Source organism: Fusarium fujikuroi, chromosome FFUJ_chr01 (genome assembly GCF_900079805.1).
Source record: "Fusarium fujikuroi IMI 58289 draft genome, chromosome FFUJ_chr01".
Taxonomy (NCBI): Eukaryota; Fungi; Ascomycota; class Sordariomycetes; order Hypocreales; family Nectriaceae; genus Fusarium; species Fusarium fujikuroi.
The window spans coordinates 5096936-5111727 of NC_036622.1; the positions used below are offsets into that span (position 1 = coordinate 5096936).

Genomic DNA, 14792 nt, shown 5'->3' on the forward strand with positions numbered 1-14792 from the left:
AAAAGGCAAGTATAAGAGGAAATAGAATAACACAACCAATGAGAATTAGACAAAAGCCTCCACGCCGTAGCAGATCTAATCGAAGCCGATCCCAGGGCCTGAAGACGTCCGAAACAAGGCCCCGTGGTGTGGGGTTCGGGAATTATAGTGCGGTATTCCAACTCCGTCCTAACAATTTTCCCATTGCCGTCGACTTCAACACTTAAGCTCGGCATCGACGTCTCCTCGTCGGCCAATTCCTATCCCGACACACTCCTACAGCTTCGACCAGCTCCTCTACACCCTTTTACGACCTATACATATTAATTATTCCTGCTGCTGACTCTCAACCTCTGCCCGCGCACAAGCTACATCGTCATGGCTTCTCTTCAATTGCGCACTCAGCGTGCTGCTCTCCGGAGCTTGCGGACACCCACCACAGCTAGTTGTCGAACTACGAGGCTACCTGCTTCTTTCTCCCGCTCTTACGCTACCGAGATCGAGCCTGAGAGGCCGAATAAGAAAACCCCCGCCGACAGAGTAACGAGACAAAGGTGGGAAGGACATTCCAAGGACAGGTCATGGGCAGTATTGGATCTCGATTAAGGCGTGAGCGGGAGCAGCGAGAGAAGTACGAGGAGTGGCGCAACATGACAGACCCTACAAGGAACTGGATGGTGACATTTGGTACGTTCAATCCCTCGTTTTAAAGACCAGAAGTCCAACAAATGATAGTCTTCCTCTCGGGCGTTGGTATCTCATACTGGCTTGGTACATATTGGCCAAGAGACCCCGAGCCCACGTCGACACTACCCCTCAACAAATCCAAAGCTCCCAAGCACAACACGAAGCTCGAGAACATGCAGGCTGCCTGGGCCGACTTTGTCAAGATTGTCGGCCAAGAAAATGTCAGCACCGCCGAGAACGACCTCGAACACCATGCTACGTCCAGCTGGTCCTCTCATCAGGCTGGCCCCGAAGACCGTCCCTTTTGCGTTGTCTATCCCTCTAGCACTGAAGAGGTGTCTGAGATTATGAAGGTCTGCCATAAGCGCAAGATTCCCGTTACAGGCTATAGCGGCGGTACCAGTCTCGAAGGTCACTTTACACCTACCCGCAAGGGCATCTCCATCGACTTTGGCCGTATGAACAAGATTATCAATCTTCACAAAGAGGATCTAGATGTTGTTGTCCAGCCTGCCATGGGCTGGGAAGCTCTAAATGACCACCTGGGGCATGAGGGTCTCTTCTTCCCTCCCGACCCTGGCCCTGGTGCTATGATTGGAGGTATGATTGGCACTGGGTGCAGTGGCACCAACGCCTATCGCTATGGTACTATGCGCGAGTGGGTTCTCAGCTTGACTGTCGTTCTTGCTGATGGTACTGTCATCAAGACCCGGCAGCGACCTCGCAAGAGCTCTGCTGGCTACGATCTCACCAAGCTGTTCATCGGTTCCGAGGGTACCCTTGGCCTCGTGACTGAGGCTACTCTCAAGGTCACCGTCAAGCCTGAGTCTACCAGCGTCGCTGTGTGCAGTTTCCCCTCGATCCGTCATGCTGCTACTTGTGTGAGCAAGGTCGTGGCCCAGGGCATCCCCGTTGCTGCTGTCGAGATTCTCGACGACAACCAGATGAAGTGCATCAACGATGCGGGCATGACATCGCGAGCTTGGACAGAGGCAGCAACACTCTTTTTCAAGTTCGCTGGGACTCCTGCCGGTGTCAAGGAGCAGGTTGCCCAAGTGCAGGGGCTGGCTAAGCAGGCTGGCAGCAAGACCTTTGAGTTTGCTAAGAGCCAAGAAGAGCAGGACGAGCTGTGGAGTGCACGAAAAGAGGCTCTCTGGAGTACTACAGCTGTCAAGAAGCCCGGTGACCACGTGTGGACAGGTGATGTTGCTGTACCCATGAGCAAGCTACCAGATCTGATCGAGGAGACCAAAGAGGATATGGCAAAGAGTGGCCTGTTTGCTTCCATCGTAGGACATGTCGGTGATGGCAACTTCCACACCATTCTGCTGTACAACGATGCTCAGCGTGCAAAGGCCGAGGCTGTTGTGCATCGCATGGTCAAGAAGGCTGTTGAGATGGAGGGTACCGTGACGGGTGAGCACGGTGTTGGACTTGTCAAGCGGGATTATCTCCCCCATGAGCTTGGCGAGTCTACAGTTGACGCTATGCGACAGGTAAGAAATATTGCCCATATATTGAAATGAGCAGCTTGCTAACAGTCATTGCAGATCAAGAAGGCCTTCGATCCTCTATGTTTGCTCAACTGTGACAAGGTTGTGCGGGTACAAAAACCCAAGAAGGGAGAGGTCGACGAATGGTAGAGAGTCATGAAATACGCATGATATGGGAACGGATAGGAGGAAAAGGAGCATGATGATACCTGGTGTAGCGTGTACGATGTAGGAATAGATGGCTTGAACGGCAGTCACAGAGACTCGTCTTTGCAAAAGCTTGTGTATAAGAACAGTTTAGCAGAAACCTTGACAAAGTTCACCCTTGCGATTTATAAAGATGGTGCATTATTGATTCTTAGCAGTTGATGTAGTTGTTAGTCATATGTTGCACTCGGAAATGTACTCGCTCTTCTTCTATTGCTTTCAAAGTGCTAAAGGCCCTATGACCTTCGGCGACCACACCTAACTTTCAAGTCAATATAATTAACTGCAGTTACCTTGAGTTCATATTACTTATTAGGGGTTCATTACAGTCAGCTCTTGGATGCCACGGGCTGCCTGCATAAATATGTTGTGAGTCAATCTCTATACAACACTGGAGTCAGATTTGTAAGGACACCGAGAAATTCTTTCATGCCCCAGATCCTATCTAAGATGCCCAAGATCATGCACAACTCAGTTGATCCAGCGCAATAAATGAAAACATTGACTGCAGAAGAACAACATAACTTGAATACCGAGGCTATAGCCTTACTGACGGGGATCTCTTCACAATAGTTGTGCCTTTCCAGTTACTTTGGGCACCGTGAAAGGTCAACTTGCAGTAGATGAAAAATAGGAGTACAACATACACTTCAGGGCCCCATACTACGGGAATATCGATAAGTATCTCGTGATCTCGGAGTGTGATTTATATAAGGCTGATAATGGCCTATTCCTCCTATGCTATAACGCAATATACTGGCTCACTGGCTCATAGTCTGATCCACCATCTTCTTACTAGAAAGTTTGTTGACTGAGTTTCCTTCAATTCAACATTAGCAAGAGCCTCGTTATTGTGTCACAAAAGATAAATGGTTCACATACCGACCAATCTAGTATCTACCATGGCAAACCGAACTGCCCTTGTTGGTTGATCCCAGCTAGAGTCGGCGCCTGGCTCGATCCTTGAACAGGGCCGAGACCCGGATTCTGACTCTGATTCTGACCCTGGTTCTGGGTTGAACTAAAAACCGCACTCAGCATCGGATTCGCAGAAGTCAAGGGTAACATACGGTTGATGGTTGCTAGTCAGAGACCCGATGTTCCACTGCTGGAAGGTCTGGTCCAATCGCGCTCTGATAAGCTTGACGCGCTTCTCGCGGAGGCTTTCGAGCGCATCTTTGCTCTCGAGAATACCTCTGTTGATCTCGTCGCTGAGGGTGTATAGAGCTTCGAGTTTGCCCTCGAGCTCGTTGATCAACTTGCGGATGGCTTCTTTGTCGACTGGCTCTGTAGTGTTTTCCTTTTCTGTGGGCGACATGGTGATTTCTTGGTTGCGAACGAAGAAGAGAAATGTTTGCTGTAGAAATTTATATAAACTGGCGAGGGGAAGCGAGAGTGAAGAGAGTCGAGGTTGGCAGTGAATCAAGGCAGTGCACTGAGCCATGTAGTTGTGGAAGCTCTTACCTCCCTTGATGCACTTTCCCGCATCTCATGCCTCGTTCATCAAATTGCATAGACAATGGCAACGTAGCAAAGAACAATACAAGAATAACAACCTGTCAATACAAATTCACAGGAAATCTAAGATCATATGCACAAAGGTATCGAAGCAAACGAAAATGAGCCATCATATCGACTCTTCCCAAACACCATATACTAACTCCCCCCAAACAAAATCCATATGTGACGCCCTAGATCAAAACACTGTGACAGTGTTGACATGCCCATTCTTCAAAACTTCAAATACCAGCCCTGGGAATCCATACAGCGTGGTCGTGGAATCACCGTTTGTTTCTGCTCTCCTTGCGCCGCTCTCCTCCCACCCTCCCAAGAACTCACAACTACTACCTGGACTATCGCCCCAGCCACGATTAAGAACCATGCCGCGTTGTCTTTGCTGAGAGTCATTTCGTGGGAATGCAGATGCCCATGCAGCATTCATACGGTCCTCTATTTGTGGGAAAGACGTTTCCGAATCTGTCGGTCCGTTGCCATCATTTAGAGAGTCTAGGTAAGCAATTTCCCAGCGACAACGGCGATGACGATTGAATTCGTATGAGCCAGGTATGTTACCATGTAGCACCAGCTTTGTGGCTACTAATCGATCGGGAGAATGGGATATGATGCCGTTCTGACCCCCTGCTTCACTGCCTAAGCTACCAGGAGGAGTTTGTGACGGGGGTACACGAGTCGATATTAATATGTCGAACCCAAGATAGAAATAATTATAAAAGCATTCGCCGTTTGTGTTAAGACCGATCTGATCATCGACAACTTCTTCATTGTCGGACGCATCAGACCCCTCGTGCATGGAAGACTGATCTGTATCGGTGAGATCTTCAGGTCGGCCTATATCAGCAGCATCTGGACGACCTTTGGCGTTGCTTGCGGTACGCATCTTATGAATAACCATTTTCTGATCATTCTTGCGATAAATGGCATTCGGAGGCCCCAACTCCATGAGGAGATCTTGAGGTGTGGTCTCGCCAAGGGTGATCCAGAAAGAGTTGCTGGTCCATTTCCTGAAAAGCTGAATCTTTCCAGCTCCATGTAATCGAACAAGCGAAATTTCGTCGGGGTAGATATCTTTACCTCGAGGAATCACGGTGGTTGACTTGATGCTGGGCAAAATCGCAGTCCAAAGAGTCGGTCTAGCATCGGCCCAGGAATCACCACTAAAGATAGCCATCGAGGTTGCGACTTGACTAGATGCCGATGCGAAAGTCGACACTACGTCTTTCACGGGCGAATACTCGGAAGGATTAAGTGCGAAGTTAAAGGCAACACCAGGATAGGACAGGACATAGATGCCATTATCGTGTCCACTAGATGGCGGAATAAATTCACCGGCGTACGTAGGGCCGAGGAGTTTATGGTATATGTGTCGGAAAGTCGGACCTGATGTCGAGTCGCCTGGTGAAGGAGACCCAGGGGTACCAGCAGATGGTTTTACAAGATCTCGCTCTTTGAAGGTAATGTGATTCTTGGTAAAGTCGGTAACCTCGACAAGGCGCAGACGCTGTTCGGGGCCGTCAAATCTTAATCGTATACCATTCCCAGGGAGTTCGACGCCAACGGGTTCGGTGACAGGTCGGTCAGGGGAGTAAAGTAGCTCGATCTTCGGGAAGCGTTGGGGTTCAGCTTTAAGACGGGTAAGGACATCGTGAAGAGTTGCACCGAGGACTACAAATACGTCAATAGATGTTACTAAGTCTTCTGATGTTGTTACCATACCTAGGAAGCCTAGTGCTCGGCCAGGATAAAGCTGTGCGGTAAAGAGTGACATGTTGATGGCGATGATATTGTAGATACTAAGTAGCTTATCGCGAAGCTATCCCTGGAGGGGTTGAGCTGTGTAAGAGCTGAGCTCCTAGGAGAGCTTTGTAGACTGTAGGTTGCTGACCATGGATGAGTCTTTTGTTAGGCGAAAGATTTAGAAAGCAAGGCCATGGAGAGTTATGAGATCAAATCAAAAGAAAACGGTCACGGCCACGGTCACGGTGTCTGTTGCTGTTGGAGTCTCAGCTTATCGGGTGAGGAGTGACAAAGATGCCATGTGATGCGATGCTGTGACGCGGGGCACTAAACGCACTAAAGGGAGACCTACCTAGTGAGGTACCTAGTAGTTTGGGATGACGTAAGGCAACCACATGGTCTTTAGATGCTGCTCATCTTGCCTGGGCACTTTATTGTTTTAATCATTTATTCAATTGGTTGGTTGTTCGTCTTGTTTGACCGACCCGACACTTTGATCTGGATGAATTCTGTGTCAGACGCGTAAATGCTTGTGTTTTCAATTGTGCAAGGATTAGTTACTCCAGATAATGGACGCCATATCGCTTGTGATGGCGTCTAATCCACCTGATGGACGAATCGCGGTCCAGCGAATTGAATTCCGCTGGAGTCGGTGTGATTGGTCTTTCCGTATCGAAAAACAGACTGCTCCAAGCAAAAAATAGATTGTTCCCGAATACTTTCCCTAGTTTCTCTTCATGATCGATCTTTTACGAGCCTCGGCAAATGGCATCTTATTCATGAACCTCGTGTGGGGTAGCCTAGGTTGGCGTTCTAGGGGTCGTAAACAGCAGATGCAGCCTAAGCTCAGCTTAGCTTAGGAAAGAGTTGAACCTCTTATTTATCTCCAGACCTGCTCTATTGGGGCATAACTCTTTGTCCTTCTGCTTCTGCCATTTATATAAACTCTACGGGTCTCCTTACCCCAGAATCTTTCCTCAGACTAACACAATCGCGGGCCCGGATCTTCCACCATGGCCCCCTCCGACTTTGCCGACTATCCCAAGCCTGTTGAGGCTCCAGCAGCTACATACAATCCCACAGTCGAAAACAACCCTACATTTCGAGGCATTCCTCTCGTAGTTGGTGCTAATCTGTGAGTTTTATACCCTGTGGCTCATATCCTTACCAAAGCTAAAGTCTTGTAGCATCGCCAAAGTTGGGTTCCTTCAGCAATATTTCTGGGACAATGCCCACTTTGGCACTATCAAAGATATTCCTGCTCTTGATGATGTTCCCTACAGGTTTCATGTAAATGGTCATTACTTCATACCAAATCCCACATGGCTAACATCCTCAGCCTACCGTAACTCCCCTGGGCCCTACAGAGCCTATGCTTGACTTTGAACCCACGCTTCTCAAGTCCCAGTATGCAGATTCCAAAGCACGCTACTACACGGCTAGTGACTACCATGAGATGTACAAGTTAGGTCAAGTGACACCTCTTCAAGTCGCTGAAGCTCTCCTCCCCCAAATCTCCAGACCAGATGGAAAGTATTCTGATGGCTGGGTTGATAACCACGGCAAAGATCACCTAGTCCTCGAGGCTGCCAAAGCATCAACCGAGCGTTATGCCGCTGGCAAGCCACTGGGTGTATTGGACGGCGTACCTATTGGTGTCAAGGATGATACTGATGCTAAGGGTTTTCATAACCACATTGGTATGAAATATGACCCCTCCATTGAAACCTTCAAGGAGCAGAAAGCATCGTCGTGGCCAGTGAAGAAACTCCAGGAAGCCGGTGCTGTAGTCATTGGAAAGAATGCAATGCATGAGCTTGGCTCCGGTGAGTCTATATACAACGTCTTTCTAATGCAATTACTGACCTTGATCAGACACCAGCGGATGCAATGTACGCATAGGCCCCCTTGTACAAGACACCACTGACAAATCCAGGCTGCACAAGGAACACCCACTAACTGGCTCAACAAATCCTACTATCCTGGCGGTTCCTCCTCTGGAGGCGCATCCACTGTCTCAGCTGGTGTTGTCCCCATCGCCGTTGGCACTGACGCGGGAGGCAGTATCCGCATCCCTCCCACTTTCAATGGCGTCTACGGACTCAAGACCACACATAACAGAACTATGTTTATGAATAACACCATGTGTATCACCGGCCCTATCGCCGCTACTGTCTCAGACTTGACTATTGCCTACCGCGTCATGTCCCAGCCAAACCCAGATTGTCATATCCAGAGCCGTTTTGCTCGCTCTGACCCACCGCCGAAGGGCCAGAAGAAGGTCATGGGAATCTACCGTGACTGGTGGAACAAGGCTGACCCCCGTGTCAAGGAGGTCTGTGACAGGGCGGTCAATTACCTCGCCAACAAGTGCAGTTATGAGATCATCGACATCACTATCCCATACATCCCCGAGGCGCAACTTGCACACAGTGTTGTCTGTATCACTGAAATGGCCGAGTCAGCCCGCCGACGAACTCCCAATCCCGCTGACTGGCTCTCTCTGGTAGGGCCCGCTAATAAAGTCGTGATGTCTGTCGGTACCAGGACTCCTGCAGCTGATATGCTCAAATATGGCGCTTTACGAGAGCTCATCATGCAACATCTCGCCTACTTATTCCAGAAACACCCTGGCCTTCTTATCATGACACCTACAAGTCCCCTGATCGGATGGCCTATTGTCCCCGGTGACCAGGCCTACGGCATGAGTGATACCAACACGACTATTCGAAACATGCTCTACGTCTTTTTGGCCAACTTGACCGGCACACCTGCGGTTTCAGCTCCTGTGGGATACGTAGATCCGGATCAGGGTGAGGGTAAGCTCTCTATTGGCTTGATGGCTACAGGAGAATGGGGTAGCGAGGAGCAGCTCCTAGCTTGGGCAGCAGAGACAGAAGAATATCTGCATAACGCTACAGAGTCTGGCCGCCGTCGACCTGATGAGTGGTTGGATGTTGTGGATCTGGCTAAGCAGAAGGCATAAACACGTTGTATTAAGATGATGATTCGCTGTTTTTCACTTACATCGCAAAATGAAAATGGAACATGGAGTCTTTTAATTGTTATTCAGCTTGTGGTGATCAAGGGTGTCGCTTAGCGCCCACACCCTCATATGACTACATGTCGTAGCAACTATTGGGCCTATTTAGCCAGGAACTTAGAAGCAAGACTCATAAGACCAGAAGCACCACCCTGCTGTCCACCAGCACCGGCCTGGTTCTTGAGGTACATCTTGAAAGCGACTTCACCAGCCTGCTGGATGACGCTCTCCTTGCTCGTGCCCTCAGATACCTTGCCTGATGCGGCCTTGTTGTCAAAGAGCTATAAATTCATATTAGACGTTGACTTATACGTGTGCTGTACATCAAAACTAACCTTACTGGCCTCGGCCAAGGCAAGTCCCAAGAACGCTGTCTGACTGTTGGCACCAGTGCTGCTTTGGCCCTGGCCCTGGGTAAACATCTTGAGAGCTTGCATAGCAGCAGCGGTACCCAGACTCTTGCTGTCTTGCTGGGAGTCGTCGTCGTTGTAGGTGTTCTTGTGCTGCTTGATGGCATCTGATGGTCATATGTCATCAGCGTGTGTCTTGCTCATCGGACAGAAATCTATTACTTACCCTCCTCATCAAGGTCCTCGTCAGCAAGCTTGTTCTGTTTCTGTCCCAGAGATCCTAGAATGCTTCCAAAGAGGTCCTTGTCACCAGAAGATCCGGCTTTCTGATGGGCTTCCTCCTTGGCATTATCAAAGTCGACGTTTCCCCCAAGGAAGCTGGAAAAGCCACCGCCACCCTGAGACTCTGTGTATTGTTAGATTCGCTCGCTCGAGTGGAAGCCTGTGTTAATAACTAACGGATGCCACCAGCAGGAGGGTACTGCTGTTGCTGGCCATACTGGCCCTCTTGTTGTCCATAGCCTTGCTGTTGGCCATAGCCCTGGTCTTGGCCTCCGTAGCCCTGCTGCTGTCCGTGTCCTTGCTGCTGGTGTTCTAGAAAGAATATCAATTAGCTGAAGCCACCTGAAGTTTGAGTTGTGGTTGAAATGCCGAGATCTGTAAAACAACGGCGAACTGATGCTTTAAACCCCCTCGACGGTCTGAGGTCGTATGAGGGGCATCATGGATTCTTGGCGGGGTAATAAGAGGACGTTGACATTAACATACCTTGACGCTTGTCCTTGTCGTCATCAAGGTAGTCCTTAGCGGCGTTGATGAGCTTATCCATGATTGCGATTGTAGTTTGAGAGGATGGAGAATGGGTTTGTATTGAGAGTTTGTTTAGTTTCGAGAGGGAAGTGTATATGAGAGAGAGGTTGATGATGCAAAGGATTGAGTTGAAATAGGTAGGGAGGGGTTCAAGTCTCAGGTGCTCTGTGTACTTTGAGCTCGGAGAACAGACGTCCAATCAGCTCAATTAATAAGGCATCTACTGTTACTTGACCCTCTACCAGAGTGTATCACCGTGTGTTGGGTGCCTTATGCCGTATTATCCATCCAATACTTTGCTGTGATTGCCCTCGAAGTGTCTGACGTGGACCCAGCTGTACAAGCTACAGCTCCCCTCATAATTATGGGGAGCTTGTCATGACCTACGCAATCCATTCGGTCTTTAGTGGGACCTGTAGCATTAGCTATTGCTTATTTCAGCTGCCATGGATCATAGCTTCAGCTCAACTACATACATCGTCACGTATGGAAACAAGACCCTGACTGACTGTATTGACCAACACTGAATACGGTAGGTTAGGGACTGTAGCCAGAAGGGAAATGGGGTTTCATGTCGTTGCATCTTTTAGTCACGACAGTCACTACAAACAATGCGTCAATTCATATTCGTGGCGCATCAAGGGCGCGCACGTCAGCTATGTCTGTCCAAATGCTCCCTACGCTCCAGGTATCTGTTGTAGTCCCAGTCGTGACAAATCAAATATCCAGTTCAGTCGTGAGTTTGCAAAGAGAAAGTAATCAAATAAACAACCGGCTGTGAGCGTCTCGTGTATCCCGCTTTTCGCCATCCAAATCAGCAATTTCAGCCCAAACTCCGTCGTGCCCCAGGCACCGTGTCTCTAGCCAGCTCGTCTTATATCATGGCAAACACTGCTACTTGCGGCCCTCATTTCGGTCGTGTCATGTACCTTACAGGCCGGTAGGTCGATAAATCCTTGGAAGCCATTTCGTCGCCTCGTGATCATACAGATTGATCCACCGTAGGAGGATGGCTGGTGCTGGTTCTCTTCTTCTCCCTCTTGGCCCAACGTAAACCGCACGCGTTGCATAATGTCTTCGGTCCTTGGGGTCCCTTTCTCCATTCCGGTGAATCCAGGGTGCCTGTGTTATATTAGTATTGTTGAAACAGGCCACTTACGGCAACAAAAATCACTTACCACAGTCCGTACACACATATTCCTCAGACGTCTTGAGCTTCTTCTTTTTATCGCCGGTTCGAGGGTCCCGCTCCATCGGAATGGCAATTCCTGCATCGCCCTTGATCAGGGTCGGGCTAGCATTACCAGTCGTAATTCCCCGGCTTCGTTCGCCCTCAATGTATCGCAATCCCGTCAACATCTCAATCGTGTCTGTGTGCGATGCTCCTTCGTAACGAGCCATCTTATCCTTCAGCGAATCCTGCCGACCGCCTGCGACTGAGCCTTCGAGATTCTCGCGTGTAAGAGCTTTATTGAGAGCTGCTCGGTCGGCCTCTGTCATTCCTCTTTCGCTACCCGGACGGTAAAAGGTTCCCGAAGAGACACCGGTTCCCTCGGATGGTGTCATGTCTGACCGACCCGATTGACTCTGCAGCCACTGCTTTTGCGCCTCATCATTTTCGGCCTCCTCTTCACGGCGTAGCTCGGCGATACGGCGCTTTAGTCTTTCATTTTCGATCTTATGCTCAAGGAACGAGTCTAAAAGTCCAGCGTTTTTGGTGGGATAGGGTCGCGCCATCATGAACACGGCCTGGCAGAAGGGCGACTGGTTATTTGGATTGGGGGCAAACTTGGCGCCAGCAATGTGAGCATGGCCGACAGTTTCAAATATTGCGTACTCGGCGTCCTTCTTTTTGAAACGGTAAAAAAGCCGTAGCGGGTTGCCTGATGCGATGGATTCGTTGAGTTCTGCGACAAAAACACCTTGGTCATCTGGGTGGATCAGGTCTTTCAGGAACACATCTTGGATCTCCTCTACACTGTATCCAGTGACCTGAAGAATGCTAGGTGATGCGTACTTGATGCGACCGTTGGCATCGAGAATCTGTAAAAAGTCTCTGAGCTCTTCCACGACCTTGGCGGGCCAATTTCTTCGCTTGGTGAACTCAGTGAGGGTGCTGGCGCCAGCGAGATTCATCTGAGCGAAGGCGCCAGCGGGGAGGGGCCCGGCGCCAGGAACATTGTTGGCTGCTGTGTTGAATTGATTTTCAGCTCTCGCGACAGACTCTTCAGTGGTCGATTGCCCATTGACAAAAGAGCCGCTCATGTTGGAGTCATCTGCGGATTCGAGGTTCATTGGAATGTCTGTTATGCCACCGAGCATACTATTATCGAGCATGGCCATAAGATCGTTGTCCTGACCATCAGCGCCCATCTACAAAATCGGGTTAGCCGAAATGATCGAAGATCAAGGTTGCGTTGGCCTTGGCCGATGGGGGGGGCGCTATAGATAGGGCCGCAGCCCCGGCGTCGGCGTCGGCGTCGCGGGGAGGGGAGTGGTAATTGACCTGGCCACCCGTCATGTCGGGGAGAGAACCAATATCGAGGTTGAAACCGTAGAAATTGTTGAAGTTGTTCGGATGAGGGGCGCCCTGGGGCGGAGGTGGTGGTGGAGGTGGTCCGTGGGACATGGTTGCGGCGCATTCATTCATGTGGCAGTCGAGTATTCAAAGCTGCATGGGCGAGAACCCGGAAAGGGCAATTCCAGTGGCCTTGGGCGTGGCCCTTGGTGGTCTCTTCAGCGCTCGACTCAGTGGATGCGACAGCGGTAGCGATAAGAGCTGGGATGAGTTGTCCAATTGAAATATTGTTTCGATGGCTTGAGTACCATGAGAAATTCTGGGGGGGAAAAACGAAAAGATATGCCCGGGAGGTAATAAGGTATCCCGGGGTCGTATCGGTGCGTTTTATCCTTCAATTTTGTTTTTGGGTATGGCGATGGCAAATTCTTGAGCTCAACATCTAACTCGAAACGTAGAAATGGATGTCGAGCTTCCCCTCTCTAATATCCAGTGAGATAATGAACAGCAAAGAGCATCGAGTAACCGGCCAGGAACAAAGTGGTAAAGAAGTTGAAGGGGTCCCTATTAGCCGCCTACAAAATGTTAGAAACAACAGCAGAAATTGAAAATGCCGTTGGCGTGATGAAATCAAATGAAGAGGCAGCGCTGAAGGGGCCTGAAAGAAAACAAGGCATGAGAGATGTTGCGTGGGCACGGGCACAGATTGGAGTTACCTGTCTGACAGAACTCAGAGAGATGGGACGCCTGGTATAGCAAGAAGGTTTAGGACATGTGAGAGGCAAGATCGTGAAAGGTTTTGGATAAACTTGCTGTGACGGGGCAAGATGAGAAGAGATATCAGCAAGCACATATCCATCTGTCATGTCACCTACCTACACCACGGTTTAAAGTAGCGTCTTAGGATAACAAAGAATGGCCCGCTTTCTGAGTCAAGGCGAGACTCAGGATCGCTTTGAAAGGTGCAGATCCTTAGGTTCACAACAGAGACAGAGGTTGAGAGCGACTTTTAATTGTTTCCCCTTGCTTGGGTCTGATGACAGGGCAGCAAACAGGCTTGTGGTGTGTGTGTGTCCCTCTCAATCAGTCCATAGACTGCCATGGCAGACTGGGCAGCTCAGCAAAACAGGTGTGGCCAGGGACTATCAGGGAGTTAGCCACTGTAGAACATGGCACTTTTGGAGAATTGGATTCTTTCACACATGGGAATTTGGGCTGCCTTGGATTGAACGGGGCATGAAACGCCACCTCTTGTGTCCGGGGGCCCAATCTGCACTGCTCGGCAACACCCCCTGTTCTTGTCTTTAGCCTCATGGGAACTTGTCCAACAATTAAGCCTGTGTTCCGGAGGTTATGCCCCGGTAAAAGCGGGCTGATTTCTCACAGGAGTTTCTCCAGCCGGATCTATTGGTTGACTGCATCGGCGTAGTCCGTTTTAGCGCACCCTTGGATCGCCTTAGCGGGATCCAGCGTAAAGGGTCCAGCGGCAGTAGCGCAAGCCAAGCGTCAAGGTAGGTCACCATCCACAGTGGCTGACCAATATTTGTCGCTTCTCATTCGAGGCGCCTCGAAGGAGAAATATCGATTCTCGTGGGCATTCATGATGTCTAATTAGTTTGACATTCAGGGGGATCATCGCGGGGCAGGCAGCTACGGGGTTTCGTTGGAGAGACTTGTGATCGAGATATCGGGAAAGAAAATGGCATCGGGGAACAAGAGATGCCCAAGAGGCGAAGAGAAAAATGCCATGTCTTGTACAAAACCACATAGTAGGATGCACGTCTGCAGGTCTCGTCAGCCGATCCTCGTAAGCAAATCCTTCCCAAATTTGTCGCCTCATCTAAAGTCTGCTGTTTTCTCAGTTTTTCATGCAAGGAAAACAAAAATATGTCACCGTCATGGCACAACTACTATCACCAAAAAGAAAAATACGCTATTGAACTGCTTAAGTGCCCAAGGATACAAGAAAACCTCTGACATGAACCTAGGGTGCCAAGATTAACTGGTCTAAAGACCAACCAAAATATACTAAACTTACCTAAATATTTCTGTCACTTAGAACAGGGGCCCTAAATTTTCTTGTCTTCTGCTAAAATGTCTGTATTTCGTTGCTTCTGCAGCTCTCTAGACCCTTCGAGGCCCTTATTAGGCTCTCTGGCTCTCAGGGAAAATCATCAAGCAATGTCGCTCCAGATGTAAGGGGTCTCGGGTCTAGATAGTACAGACCCGAAGCGGAGTGGCGCCAGGGCCTGGTGTGGGTTTGCTTGTGTTTTGGCCCAGGGATTTTGGAGGTCTTGATTTTAGGGGTCTCTGGAGACTTGCCACTTGATGATCTGCTGACGTTGAAAAGACGTAATCTTCTAGTCGATCTCGTCAATTGATGAAACGTCACAAATTTGTACTTGCCAATGAGAGAATGAAAAAAATGAAACACTTTCGCAAACGTCGAA

The 14792-nt window shown here is 49.5% G+C and overlaps 6 protein-coding genes; 2 read left to right on the plus strand and 4 right to left on the minus strand.

Annotated features, from left to right (window-relative positions):
- Positions 1 to 357: 357 nt before the first annotated feature.
- On the plus strand, positions 358 to 2309 carry FFUJ_00535 (probable D-lactate dehydrogenase (cytochrome); the record flags this gene model as incomplete). XM_023573185.1 has 4 exons in its annotated part: positions 358 to 533; positions 587 to 666; positions 715 to 2162; positions 2217 to 2309. 4 exons carry the CDS (start codon positions 358 to 360, stop codon positions 2307 to 2309), a joined length of 1797 nt encoding a protein of 598 aa, XP_023425568.1.
- Positions 2310 to 3263: 954 nt separating this feature from the next.
- FFUJ_00534 (uncharacterized protein) lies at positions 3264 to 3684 on the minus strand (the record flags this gene model as incomplete). XM_023573186.1 has 2 exons in its annotated part: positions 3264 to 3387; positions 3437 to 3684. The coding sequence occupies 2 exons, from the start codon at positions 3682 to 3684 to the stop codon at positions 3264 to 3266; spliced, it is 372 nt and encodes a 123-aa protein (XP_023424949.1).
- Positions 3685 to 4062: 378 nt separating this feature from the next.
- FFUJ_00533 (uncharacterized protein) lies at positions 4063 to 5652 on the minus strand (the record flags this gene model as incomplete). XM_023573187.1 has 2 exons in its annotated part: positions 4063 to 5549; positions 5601 to 5652. The coding sequence occupies 2 exons, from the start codon at positions 5650 to 5652 to the stop codon at positions 4063 to 4065; spliced, it is 1539 nt and encodes a 512-aa protein (XP_023424950.1).
- Positions 5653 to 6634: 982 nt separating this feature from the next.
- FFUJ_00532 (related to amidase) lies at positions 6635 to 8607 on the plus strand (the record flags this gene model as incomplete). XM_023573188.1 has 5 exons in its annotated part: positions 6635 to 6756; positions 6809 to 6911; positions 6961 to 7447; positions 7497 to 7513; positions 7558 to 8607. 5 exons carry the CDS (start codon positions 6635 to 6637, stop codon positions 8605 to 8607), a joined length of 1779 nt encoding a protein of 592 aa, XP_023424951.1.
- A 158-nt stretch (positions 8608 to 8765) lies between these two features.
- FFUJ_00531 (uncharacterized protein) lies at positions 8766 to 9843 on the minus strand (the record flags this gene model as incomplete). XM_023573189.1 has 5 exons in its annotated part: positions 8766 to 8945; positions 9000 to 9181; positions 9241 to 9420; positions 9474 to 9608; positions 9783 to 9843. 5 exons carry the CDS (start codon positions 9841 to 9843, stop codon positions 8766 to 8768), a joined length of 738 nt encoding a protein of 245 aa, XP_023424952.1.
- Positions 9844 to 10806: 963 nt separating this feature from the next.
- On the minus strand, positions 10807 to 12453 carry FFUJ_00530 (probable zinc finger protein white collar 2 (wc-2); the record flags this gene model as incomplete). XM_023573190.1 has 3 exons in its annotated part: positions 10807 to 10946; positions 11003 to 12197; positions 12331 to 12453. The coding sequence occupies 3 exons, from the start codon at positions 12451 to 12453 to the stop codon at positions 10807 to 10809; spliced, it is 1458 nt and encodes a 485-aa protein (XP_023424953.1).
- Between the last annotated feature and the right edge of the window lie 2339 nt (positions 12454 to 14792).